The following is a 14,045-nucleotide window of genomic DNA, read 5'->3' as shown; positions in this document are numbered from 1 at the left end:
ATAATTTCTTTCCTAAGGCAGTTAGGACTGACATTATTGCTTTATGAAAACATGAAGAAAACTTGGAATTCTATACGTCTTTCTCATTTTGTGTCTTTTATATATCATCCTCTGTTCTATTGGTTGGACATTATTATATCATGTAAAAAGTCGAATTTCACATGAATAGATAGTTAACCCTTTTAGCCCTTTGCGCATGCCTTGTGATCACGTCAATGCTGGCACGACTCTCGCATCTCTTTACAGAACAATGTTTATGATGTGCACACTGTTCGAACGTGTTGCTTGATTCTATTCATAATCTGTGATTCTATTCAAACCCTGAGCCGAGTACAAAGTCCATGCTGCGCGTAATACATACTATTATGTATTTTAACATCATGCTACCAAATGCAAACGCTGAATTTTAAACGTTACTTTTGTATCAATGCACACAGTAACTGTTTCTGCTTGGACACCTCTACACTGTAATTACAAGACATATTTTTATAGATAAAGTCAGAGCGTATTGCCTATCGAGGCATGTTTAGCTGCAAACATGTTTTCATGATATTTGTTTTGATTCTAGGTCAGTTAGTGCTATTTCAAAAGTGAGTTACAGATAGTTCTGGATACATTATATGCAAGCATACGTTTACAGGCCAATGATAAACACTTGTCTGAATTGAATAATGATCTTCCGGTTGACATGAAAACATAGAACACGTACGCACACACACACACACACACACACACACACACACACACACACACGCACGACCGGACGTGCCATATACACACTTTCTTGAAACCTCACCGTGACTTTTTACATGGCTTGTTTGCATGGATGTAGCCATGCTATAGTAATGTGTTGGTATGCCAATGATTATGTCAAGAATAATGTTACCACCACAAATGTGCTTCGAGGGCGGGCTACAATTTGTGCCGTCAGCCCCATGCATAGTTTGTCGCCAATTTCAGGTGGCAACAATTTGTGCCGTGGCGAAAATTTGTCTGATCCATACTGCCACTACCTGGCATGGCATGGCACTTAATCGAAACAGTGTATACTCAAACAGATAATTTATTTTTCTCCTGAAATGGCCCCATCAGATAGATTGTGTGATATTTCATGAATATATTATCCCTTATGGAAAGAACACAATTTTACCACACTATGTAACACAGTGTGCAACACAGTGTGGCACACAGTGTCGAACACAGTGTGGAACACAATGTGTAACACAGTGTCGAACACATGTGTTTAATATGTGATTTTGGGACATGTGGTAACACTGTGTATTTACCACAGTGTGAAACAGAGCGTCACCACACTGTGCAACATAGCGGTACCACATGGTCCAAAACACATATTAAATACACTGTGTATCAAACCACAGTCTCACACACTGTGACAACAGGGTTATAACCACATAGTCCATTACACTGTGGTAGTCACCACATAATCCACCACGCTATGGTGTTCACTACATAGTCCACCACACTATGGTATTCACCACATAGTCTACCACACTGTGGCAGTCACCACATAGTCCACCACACTATGGTATTCACCACATAGTCTACCACACTGTGGCAGTCGCCACATAGTCCACCACAGTACATTGTGGTAGTGACCACATAGTCATCAGATGTATCAATACATATGTTACCACATAGTCATCAGGTCTATCAATATTTGTAATGCATGAAGGCACGGTTACTGACTACATAACACTGTTATTGAATATGAAATTACCTTTTCATAACAAAATTTATGACATTGGATATAACATAACATTATTAGACAATAGTTCAAAGGAAATCCCATCATAAATACTTCGAATTTAGAAGTATTATATGACTTTTCTAAAATTTAGGTTGCTTTTAATGAATATTCATGAGCTATGCAAAAATCTGTACCACAGGAATACCACAGGGATACCACAGTGTTACCACAGGAATATCACAGGAATACCACAGAAATACCACATGAAGTATCACATGCTGTACCTCAGCACTCCCACTTAATAGGTAATACTGTAGGAGTATAGTATAGGTTAAGTACTGCTTAAATCAATTGTCATAATTCACAGCATAACTCACCTATTTATGAGATTCTGGAATATGCGTTTTGTTTTGTTTTTGCATTGTTTTTTATTCCAGTTGGCACTACTGTGTGGTACTGCTGTGTGGTATTGTCCTGTGATAGTCATGTGGCATGGCATGTCAAGAAAAAAAAAAAACCCACAAGAATATCCTGTGTCATTTTTCTGTAATTAAAGTGTACAAGAAAGCAATTGTAAACACAGTTTGTATCCATGCTACTGAATATTCTCGGCACACTACCAGAAGAAATTATTGTGTACAAGTAACAGGCAATGAAGTGGCATTTGTACATGGTTTTGTGGTTTTGGAAGATGATAGTGATGCCTTTGTTCTCATTAAGTATGTAGAGCATGATGGCCCATTTGTAAAGAATAGAGACGGGGAGAACCATGCTGATGCTGGACACATCAGAGTAGTGAAACGTGTGACCAATAGATTGTATGCAATACCTCCTCAGCTGGTGAAATCATAGGAAAGCATGTGATTTATGAGAGAAACAGGGAAGTTATAACATGTCGTTTTTTGTTCTCTTTCCACAAGTACAGATACCCCTAGTATTATATCATTTCTAGTGTTTGATGTTATGCATTCGTAAACAGTATTAAGTGACAACATTAAATGCATGATTTATTCATCTGAAGGTTGGATAAATGACATATATAGGTCATATTCTCACATTAAATGAATCTGTTCTTCCATGCCAGCATTTGAAATTTAAAAGATATCAACTGAAATTAGAAAAATAAATAAGTATTGAACATTTGCAACTACCGTGTACTTAAATTGTGTTGTATATTGCCCAGCTATAAGTTATTGGTTTATTACTTCACTGGATAATAAGACCAGATAAGTTGCTTTACAAACTCGATAAAAATCTCTGGTAATTTGATACATACATGTACATTTATCAATAAACTACAATACTTGAATCCTTTGACCACACTGGTAAAATGCTCCCCCCCCCCCAACAAAACCAGAAATAGCCTGGTTTTATAAGGATTAACATGTCATGTGGTAGTAAAAGATCTGAAATCCCATACTGACAATACTATAGCAAAGTTCAATATACACCACAATGTGGTAAACATGACTCATTGTGTGTCAAAGTACTAGATGTTTAAAAAGATAGTTTACGCTTTTGATTGTGAATAACTGAAAACCTATGAAAATATAACTTTCCACAAATTTACACAGTAGGTAGCTAATATAGGCATACAATTTTTTGTTGCATGCTGTTTCCTGCAATATTTTGAAACAGTACACAACAAAATTGTGCGTTATTCAGCAGCTACCAACTGTGTAAATTTGAGGGAAGTTAATTTCATTATTTTATAGTTATTCAAAAAAATGTAGTGTTTTTCCTAAACATCTAGTATGCGGATATTAATGTGTTAAATCAATGATCTGAAATCCCACTGTGTAACAAGATTATGGACACAGGAGTACATATATTTCTATATATACCACACTGTGTGTTCAGTATGCCAAGTATGTGGAGATGATGTAGGTAAATGATCTGAAACCCACAAAGTGACAACACCGAGCACAGGGTTTACACATAGTTCAATATATACCACACTGTGGTAAGCACAAGTCACAGTGTCCGGTATGCCAAGTCTGTGTGGATTATGTGGTAAATGAATGATCTGAAATCCCACAGTGTGGCAACACTATCAACACAGAGTGTACACATAGTTAAAAATGTACCACACTGTGTCAAACATGATTCGCAGTGTGTTCAGTATGTCATCTATGTGGGGATTATGTGGTAAACCACTTAAACTGAAATACCAGACTGTGGTATCATTATGAACCAGGGTTTACACATAGTTCAATACATACCACACTGTGGTATATGTGTACCACTCTGTGTTCAGTATGCCAATAATGTGGTACACTATGTGATCTCAAATCCCACACCGTAACAACGCTGTGACCACATGGTTATCACATTGTTTACACATAGTTAACTATGTGAACACACTGTCGTAACACTATACACACTGTGGTATATGTGTGCCGCTCTGTGTTCAGTATGCCAGTTATGTGGTACACTATGTGATCTCAAATACCACACTGTGACAACGCTGTGACCACATGGTTAACACATTGTTTACACATAGTCAACTATGTGAACACACTGTGGTAACACTGTGTTTGTTCCATAAGGGATATGAAGAGTTTATTCGCAAAAACCGATAAGTCCATATTTACCAAATGGAGATATTTGCGATTAAAGGTCAAGAAAAATAAAGAGAATAATAAGAAATGTTTTGCTTCTTTTGACCATAACTTAAAAAATGTACCTTTATATGTAGTGACCTACATATCATTTAAAAGGTATTATTTTGTACTTAATGACAGAGACTGTACTTCAAAATCTTAAAAAATGGACTTATCGGTTATTTTCTCTTCATATACATAATACCAACTTTTCTTTTTTTTTCACCTGCTCCAATACTTCAAAACGTTTCTGGGGACGACATTATAGTTTCATGATAAAATAGAAAAAAAAAAACTCTTGGAGTTCTACATCTTTCTCACGATATGCTTTCGATCATGTTTGATTATTAAAGGGGTGGCTAGTAATTGATCAGTGGGAATCAGTGGGAATGCTGGGGATGATTGTTCCAATCCTTGTGGGATTCATTTGTGACCCTGCACCTCAAAACAAACAAAAAGTCGCTAGTGAAGAATTTTTAGTTAAGACCATAATTATTCTGAAAGAGCAGACTTTAAACTTTAAAAAATGTATAACTCAAATCAAATGGACTCTCCTAACCTAATCTAAATATTGGAAAGAAAGCACAAACTCAGGAAAAGTGTGAACTGAGAAAAGAGGCTCTGAAGTACAGTGACTGTTCAAGCGCTTAATCCTTACCAAGCCGAGCTGGCTGTGCGATGAATGGGACAAAAAACAGGACGTAAACCACCAGAGTAACAACAATGAAGGGATTATCAGATTAATTGAAATTAGGCATGCCTCATTAACACATTCTGTCCATAATTAATGCCAACTTTCAAAGCAGCAGCGCTATCTTTTCGAAAGTTATTAGAGTTGAAAGTGAACAGTGTGGACAAGGTTTTTCAGAAATGAAAAAGGGATTCTAAAGACACACATAATCACACTATTCTATCAAAAATGTTTGAGATAAACAGCGAAAAAAAAAACCACACTTTACTGCCCGTTTTATGATACTAAAATTTAGCATAATGTAAAAGAAGACGCGCTCTTTCAGAAAATATGAAAAAGTCAAGTTCGGCTAGGTTGACCCATTTCAGTTATTTTCAGTCCTCACGCAAAATCAGTGTGTGCGACTTTATGTTCGTTTTGAGGTGCACGGTCACATTTTAGAGTATAATATATCTATGTATCTATATTGAAGTAATGTGCAGTTTGATGTTTCCAGAGCAGCATGTCTGTACAGTGATAGGGCAAATATTTTTCACACAACAATAACTATGTAAAGTATTCACAAGAATTGGAACAATCATCCCCCAGCATTCCCACTGATTCCCACTGATCAGTTGCTGGCCATCCCCTTTTACTGTTCTATCGGTTTGGGCATTTTATTTCATGTTGGCCCTTTGTCAAATCTGACATGGATTGAAGTAGATAATCCTTTAGTTCCTTCTTATGCCATGTGATCACGTGACCACTGAGACGACTCTCGGAGCTCCTAACGGATAAGAGGTTATGATGTGCACGCTGTTAGAAACCTGTTGGTTGATTCGGTTCAAAATCTCTGATGTTATTCAAACCTGTGGCAACCGCTGGGTACAAAGTCCATGCAGGGTATAATACATCTTTGTATTCTTTATCATCCTGCCATAATACAAATGTAAATTCAAAGATCTTTTGTTTTTACTTATTATCATGTCACACATACTTTACTACTTGGACTCTTCTACATTGTATAGGTCCTAGATACGGGACACGTATACATAAAGGCATTTGGTGTTGCCTATACCCACGCATGCTCACAATTAATGTAAAAAAATATTTCATAATAATTGTTTATGTCAATGTCAGTACTAGGAGCAAGCTTGAAGTAACCATTGCGTTCCTATCCATTTTCTCGTTTTTAAGATCTCGTCCATTTCCTCACTGATCATCCCCTTCTTGCGTGTGGGGAAAACAAAAAAGGAGACGAGTGAAAGTTTTCCTCGAAAGACGCTATCGAAAAATGTGCATAATGACAATGTCCCTGGAAATGTCACAAGCGATTAGTTATTATACCTGTGGAGATTCAGGAGTATTTATATTACTTGTGGATAAAACAGCAACAAAAACAACAACAACAACAACAACAACGACAACAAACCAAATGGCATACTTGTCTACCAGGCTCCTTATTTCATGACATGGCATATTTTCTTTTTCGATTTCGTTAGGGTTTTATCCGAGGACTAATCCTTTCACACGTGTTATAAGGCAACATTTGTGAAATGTGTTTATAATGTCCCTAGCAATATCATATCTATTGACAAATTGAAGCCATCTGTTGATTTGTTTCAATAACATCATGTCGGCCAAAACATTATTTCTACTTCCGTAAAAAGTTTAGGTTCAATCATTTGTATGAATGATGAAGTGTGTGGTAGAGTTACTGTCGTATTCGTATCATGTGGATATGATTTGCTATCAGATGAGCCATGGCTATGCCAGTGTCCTGTTCGGGCAAATCTGATTCAGACAAAAAAAAAAAAAAAAAAAAAAAAGAGATGAGTAAATGTGTATGCATGGTATTTCCGTTGTAAGCCACTGAACCTCAACCATTTTATTCATCATAACTACTATAGTAATATGGATGCTGAGGTGCCCTGCGCTAAATTGAAGACTCCACGCAATCCAATTGTACAGATAGCACTTCTGTATACTCAGATTGGAGGCCTGCCTTTGGATTTGTGAAAAGAATGTGTATATTGTACGATGTCATTCATGCATGATATGAGCAAACAGTCATGTCTCCTACAAATTCAATTGTGCCAAAAGAATCAGCTGTAAAGAACATAATATTCGAGACATAATAAAGAATTCACAAACGTGTCAGCGAGGAAACGGCTGCTCTATACGCAAACTCCCACCCACTCACTCAACAAAAGAGTTCGGTCTGTCTCGGATCGGTGCATGAATGCGTGTGTGTGTGTGCAATCGGCGCCATCTTTTCAGAGTGTGCGTACTTGACAGTCTGCTGAGACAATACAATCCTAACGTGCATTCAATTAACTCTCGATTAATTATTGCAATCTTTGACTACCTGTGATGGATAGAAGATACTGCCTCGTTCTCCTATTAACATTGACTACTACTCTGTTCTGTAGCCACAATGGCGAAGGTAAGCGCTTGGACCTGATATATAATACACACTGCATAGCATTATAAACACTAATCGCTCGTTAAGTACAGTAATACGTGCACATGTCCTGTTTTTGTAGTAGTTCAATAATATAATTCCTACATTAGTCTCATAATGTCCGCCGATGTCCAGTCTTGATGAAAAGGAGTTGGCTTTTCGAGAACTGTCATTTTATACATTTGCAAAAGATCGTAAATCACCAGCATAAACCATGAACACCTTTTGGGCAGGTACAATTTGTGTATTGAGAAATAACCTTTCAGCCAATTTCATTTGCGAAATGCAGGTTTTTACTAGACAATACATATTATTAAGCAGGTCAAAAATTGTGAGAGGTAATCCATTTTGGTATCATTTTTCGCGTTTTAAAAGCCCCGTGCCTTTATATAAGGCTAAAATGGGGATACGATACCTTTTCTACAATTGTGATAAAAAACTGCCTGATTTCTTTTTTTTTTTTTACTTCTTGTGTCATCATAACCTAACACATCATAAACATCCAACTAGACCGTAAAAAAAAAAAAAAAAAAATCCAATAGCTTTTGCTAAGAATTGTGCTAGTTCAGCAGACTTTATCCATACAGGTCCAATTAAAACAAGATCGAAACTGTTTATTTTGATAAAAATTAATGATGCAATTAAAAAAAACACCATTTTGTTTAGTCTCTTTATGATGTGGTTAGTAATCAAAACATTATTTTTTCTTCCCAGACTGCCTCTGGTTTCATAAAACATCCCATATCACATTCCAACATCATTTTATTTCTTATACCTGCTTTAACAGATAGAAGCATTGTAGTCAACTTCGCTACCAGCAGTTCAGTATGCCATCTTTGCAGCTTCTTTATACGATATACTGTCCTGATATGGCTAATCGTCTTGTGGGCTTTGACCACTCTGATTCATGGATTAATCTAGGCTATTTTGAACTCTGGTTTCTTTCTTCCATACTTTTTTCTTCTTTTTGAATGTCGAAAATCTTTCTCTGTCTAATTGTTACACCCTTTCCCCTCATTTCTCTGCGCTCTTTTTAGTTGTAATCCCGTCACGTACTCCTTATTTCTCCTTCCCTCTCCCAGCACCATCTTTTGAGTGGTTGCTTCTAATTAGTTTTTTATTCCGCAGAATCGGAGTGTGTCTGAAAAAAAAAGTCTAACAGAACCAATTCTATAAGTTGTCACATTCAGACAATGCTTGCAAGCTGTGCAAACGTCTGAATTATTAGTCTAGTAATATCGTCACCACTTATTGTAAACGTCACTGCAATGAAAACAATTTGTGCTTATTCGTGAATATTCGTGGTGCTTCAACGGAGAATTATATCGCTATTGACTCTAATAAGGTTTAATATCTGTAACTGGCATTTCAATAACTTTACGATGTTTTTTTTTTTTCGAACAACATTTTGACTTTTTATTGAGGACACTGTTGGTTAATTTCAAATCGTGCAAGAGTAGAACACGACTATGTGCTGATGATGTCATTTGCGTTTTATCATTCTTCCGTCTCATCTTTGTAATCATCTTAAGCAAATCTAGAGAAGAAAACAAGTGCATATAGGTTCATTAGGACAACTGAGAGTATTGTGATTTACATTAAGTTTTTTTTTTTTTTTTTTTTTTTTTTTTTTTTTTTTTTACTATTGTCCATTCTGTCGGACAACTTCAACTTAAAAAATAAGACTCAACTCATCCAAAGTTGTAAACCTTAAGTTACGTATGGGGAAGAAATTTCTCATCTGTGTATTTTAATGATCGAAAGCGTAAAAAGGACATTGACTAAACAAGTTATTGTAGTTATACCAGACAAACCGGGGTATCAAAATAAAAGTTATATTAATAATACTAATGATAATAACACTAATATTACTAATAATGATAACAATGACAATAATAACAATAATATCAATAATAATATATTACTAGGATCTCTTTGCTGCACCTCCCCAATTATCGGCGGGGGGTATGATGACAGGTATCATGTATACAAGAAATTAAGAGAAGAAAGCCATATGTATGAGGCTCATTGCATGGATACAATCACGCCAACTCAAATTTCTGCTGTCTAGCGTCAGTGGTAGGCACTGCCCCCAACGTTCAAGGATGGAAAGGAGAAGACATACTGTTGCGGTGTGACATCAGTGAGGAGCCTCAAGATGTGTACTGGGAAAAGGAGGACTTTTTGAACCCCGAACAGAAGACGCCTAAGGCTAGATACTTCGAAGGAAATTTTGATAGCTTGGAGGAACGGTTTGATATCGACAAGAACTTCAGTCTCGTCATCAGCAGCTTGGAGGTGGCAGATGAGGGTCGTTACTATTGTCAGGTGCTGCTGAAGACTTCGCAAAGTATTGGAAATTCCACCATCATGACGATTAGTTGTAAGTAACATCTGTCTCTATTTATGTCAGATTTAGTGACAAGGAAAAATATTGTTATTAATCAAGTTACCGGTTAATAGAAAAAAAAAAAAAGAAGCTTACACACGCAGGCTGAATAATAGTTTTGTCACATTGACTTATGAAATATTACTAGAGGCTCAGCCAATTTCAAGAGCAATTGTGGTGACGGATACCTGAGACTAAGGATAACTGCAATCAAACCTTTTGTTTGAAAGAAATACAACATGAGACATAAGGAATATTAGTGTTGTTAGTCACAGCATGTTAATATACACGGCATATTGTTCATTTTCTCACTAGCACATTTAACCTTCCCTTTAGTTTCTTTTTGACAAAGCAATACATTATTTATTTGATTTGCTACGATGACGTATTTGAGAATGTTTTCATATCACAAGTTTCACAGCAAACAAATAAATCAAGATAATAAAGATAACTTTGTAAAGAAAAACTATAATATTATTATATGTATATGTATATATATATATATATATATATATATATATATATATATAATATATATACGTTGAGGAAGATTTACATTTAAAATAGCTTTTAGCAAATGGTCCTTGTATTCTTTTTTCGTTGTTGTTGGGGGGACTTTTTCACATTGTGGTTTCATCACAGCATCTGTCCTATTTGACATTACCTTTCATGCCTTAAAACGAAATAGATGTAGACTCCGGACAGTTAATATGTGAACTTTCTGTATAAATCAGTCATGAATAATGTTTTTATACAAATCATATTAAGGTCTTTTTCCCTAAAAGAGCAGCTTTTACAAAGGCGTTACCATAGCGACCACCCACTTTCAAACAAAGGAAGACTTTTGATGAACGAGTTTTCTATTACAAACTAAACAGTTTGACTTGTAGAATTCATACTCAAACAGGTTCAGTCATTTGTCACATATTTGCATTTTGCATAATTGGATTTCTTTTTACTAGCTTTATAACAACTCTATAAGTTATGATCTTTCTTTCTGTTTCATTTCGTTATGATTGTTCATTTTTGATTTTGTCATATTATAACTTTTTAGCTGTATTAACATTAATAGTGAACTGGTATTAAGTTATAAAGCTATATAGATGCAATCATCCTAAATTTCGAATTCAAATGTGAACAAGAGAATTTTGTTTATTTTGTGTAATCATCCACTTTTTATAATAATGTTTCTTTATCTGACCATTGTTCAGCTTGTAGTCTGATTTGTAAAAAAAAAAAAAAGCAATCCAAAGAAAAAGAAAAAGAAAACAAAACAAAAGCGAAAACAATTTTTCATTACATCTCCGCAGAGTAACGGGTGATATCATGCCATGTCAGTTTTTTGCCGCCTTAAGATTGGGATACGTATGTCATTTCAAAATGATTTTTTTTTCCCCCTAGCGATGGCATCAGGACATACGATTGAGAAGTGTGCTGATAGGAGTCAATCTCGTCAAAGCCGTTGTACATATCAATCTCCCTACAATCTCCCTTACTTTACTCTTACGTGTGTCGTGAGTGGATTCAAACCTAACGTTTCCATGCTATGGACCGAGGAGTCGGGAACGACACTGAATTCCGTGGTTTCACAACAGAATACACTTTCTGACCGCACATACGAGAGGTTCGAGACGATCACTGTTTCAGCTAAACACGGGACAGAGCAAACCTTCATTTGCGTGGCTACCGGTGACTCGCTGAATGGAACGTCGACCCGAGAAATCACAGTTCTGCATTCACCAGGTTTCGTGAAATGTTGCCAATTTTATGTTTCTGAATAATTACTGTCGAGCTCTAAAGCATCTCAATTCCCTCTTTCGATTCCGATGTTTAGCATGTTGGCTTTTCCTTTCATGTTTCCTTTTCTTTCTTTCCTTTCTTTCCATTATTCTTTGGTACTTTATTACTTTCAATGTATACCTTTCTGTCAAGTCATGTAATGTCGTGTGTTTCTCCTGTCTTGTTCTGTCCTGTTTTGTTCTAACCTGTCTTTGTAAACAAATATGTTCACATGAAGAATCCTTTGAGTGGTCCACAATTTACAAGCATACTTTTCAGCGGACCTCTCAATTCTTTCTTCTTCTTTTTTTCTCCAGACATAACTTGTATTTTGCCGGTATGCATGTTTAATTTTGCATTTGTTAACTATTATCTACCATGTAAAGTCGAATTAGATGCCTTTGTTATATCCTCTGATTCATTTCGTGTTATGTTTGCCGAAAAAGAGAGAAAGAATGAAATAAATGAAATGAAATGAAAAAAAGAAATAAACCAATGTCCTTGTTGAGATTTGTAACGGGGAAGTATAATTCGTTCATTCATATTTTGAGCAAAGTAACCTTTCCGCACAAAAAAGTGTCCATTTTACTGTTCTGCAATTTACTACAAAAAGAGAAGAAAAGATGCATTCAAGAGAAACTTTAACCAATTCCATGGAATAAAAAGCAAAAAGTAGGAGTAGAAGAAGAAGAAGAGAACGAAAAAGAAGGAGAGAACGAAGAAGAAGAAGAAGAAGAAGAAGAAGGAATAGAAGAAGAAGAAGAAAAAAAAGAAACTGACAATAGTTGACAGGGTTATGCGTCACAAGTCCGACACCACCGAGCTATATAATACAGCACACGAGTCGCACAGTCCGTGATATCAACACTTCTGTAGGCAAGTATAGGAAGGCATGAGCTTAGGTATTAAAATAGGTGCACAAGTCCGACACTTATTACTATCATAATTATGCAGTGTTGGTCTCGTAAACCGTTTTTTTTTTTTTTTTCTTGTTGGGCTTTTTTGGTCTATGGAGTGTCGGACTCGCAGGCCTTGTTTGCCTCGTGCTGGACTCATGACCTTTTTTACCTGTTGTCAAGCTGTCAGGTTGCATGACACGTGAGCTGTGTAACTCATGGGGTCATGGATCTTTCATCAACGTCGAGCTCGTTGGCCGTAATGAGGCGTTGATGTCGGCCTCATAGGATTACTCAATATTAGAATTGTGTCCTTTGAAAAATATTCATAGGATTACTCAATATTAGAATTGTGTCCTTTGAATAATTTGTTTGTCATTATAGTGATGATGATGTGCCCGTGCATCACAAAACAAACAACACATCGCAACCCTTGATTTAACATGATAACTCAAAAAAGGTGAAACAGGTCAACTACGTCGAGTTTAAGTTTTGTATACGTTCTGCAAGAGCTAGTTGTGTCTTCGTCTTATTCTTAAATTTGGGATCTTAACATGAATGGGAAAGTATTTTCCAGCAGTTTTTCTACAACCATTTCTGGCAGAGTAGTATCATCAGGTACGTCGTACAGGTCCCTTTTCATTTCTTGAAAGGATAACGCTACTTCTTTGAAAGTTGGGATTAATCATGAACATAGCGTGTTGATAGAACATATCCTCATTGTTGTTGCTACGGTGGTTAACATCCTGTTTTTGTCCCATCCGTTGCACAGTTTAGCACCGCTTGATAAAGATTAAGCGCTTGAATAGACCCCGTACTTCAGAGCCTCTTTTCTCATTTCATACTTTCCAGGGTGTGTGCTTTTCTTCCAATATTTATGTAGGTTCGGGAAGTCCATTTGAATTGAGTTATTCATAATTTTGACGGTTAGAGTCTGCTCTTTCACAATCTTGCCTTAACGAAAAATCCATATCTGGCGACTTTTTGCTGGTTTTGTGGTGCAAGGTCAGATATGTATTCAGGCAAACAACCACTTCGTTTTCACCATCGAGCAAAAAAAAAAAAAAAAAGTTGTCTCCCCTCCCTCTCTCTCTCTCTCTATCTATTTATCTATCTATTTCTCTCTCTCTCTCTCTCACACACACACACACACCCACACCCACACACAGACACACACACGCACACACACACGTACATACAAAACACATATACCAAAATATTAACATGTAAATATTGTATTGTATATCTTAGTATTCATATGTGTTTATTCTACAGTTTTCTAAATGGAGTAATGACTGACTAACGTGTTTCATCAATTTGTGTCTCTATCAAGTTTCAGGAAAACGTGTTAATATGGGTCTCATCGTTGGACTCATTATTGGTGTGCCTGTTGCCATAATCATCTTGTTTATCTTTGTTGGGAAATATCTGCAAAGCAAACATCCGGAATACCGACCACGTAAAGGTATTGGTTTATTTTCTTTAAGGTTAGACATTTGCATTTGTTACGTTAATGATTATGCGTGTGTGTGTCTG

The 14,045-nt window shown here is 36.2% G+C and overlaps 2 protein-coding genes across 2 annotated transcripts in view; both read left to right on the top strand.

Moving 5' to 3' along the window:
* Positions 1-14,045, top strand: part of LOC140235878 (uncharacterized) — a 52,301-nt gene that overhangs the window by 14,793 nt on the left and 23,463 nt on the right. The window lies entirely within an intron of this gene.
* Positions 7,355-14,045, top strand: part of LOC140236253 (uncharacterized) — a 28,297-nt gene continuing 21,606 nt past the window's right edge. Inside the window, 4 exon segments of the mRNA XM_072316216.1 lie at positions 7,355-7,427; positions 9,517-9,828; positions 11,236-11,577; positions 13,843-13,974. Of these exon segments, the coding sequence (XP_072172317.1) occupies positions 7,355-7,427; positions 9,517-9,828; positions 11,236-11,577; positions 13,843-13,974 (859 nt within the window).

Source organism: Diadema setosum, chromosome 12, assembly GCF_964275005.1.
Source record: "Diadema setosum chromosome 12, eeDiaSeto1, whole genome shotgun sequence".
NCBI lineage: Eukaryota > Metazoa > Echinodermata > Echinoidea > Diadematoida > Diadematidae > Diadema > Diadema setosum.
This window is presented reverse-complemented; position numbering and strand designations above follow the sequence as displayed.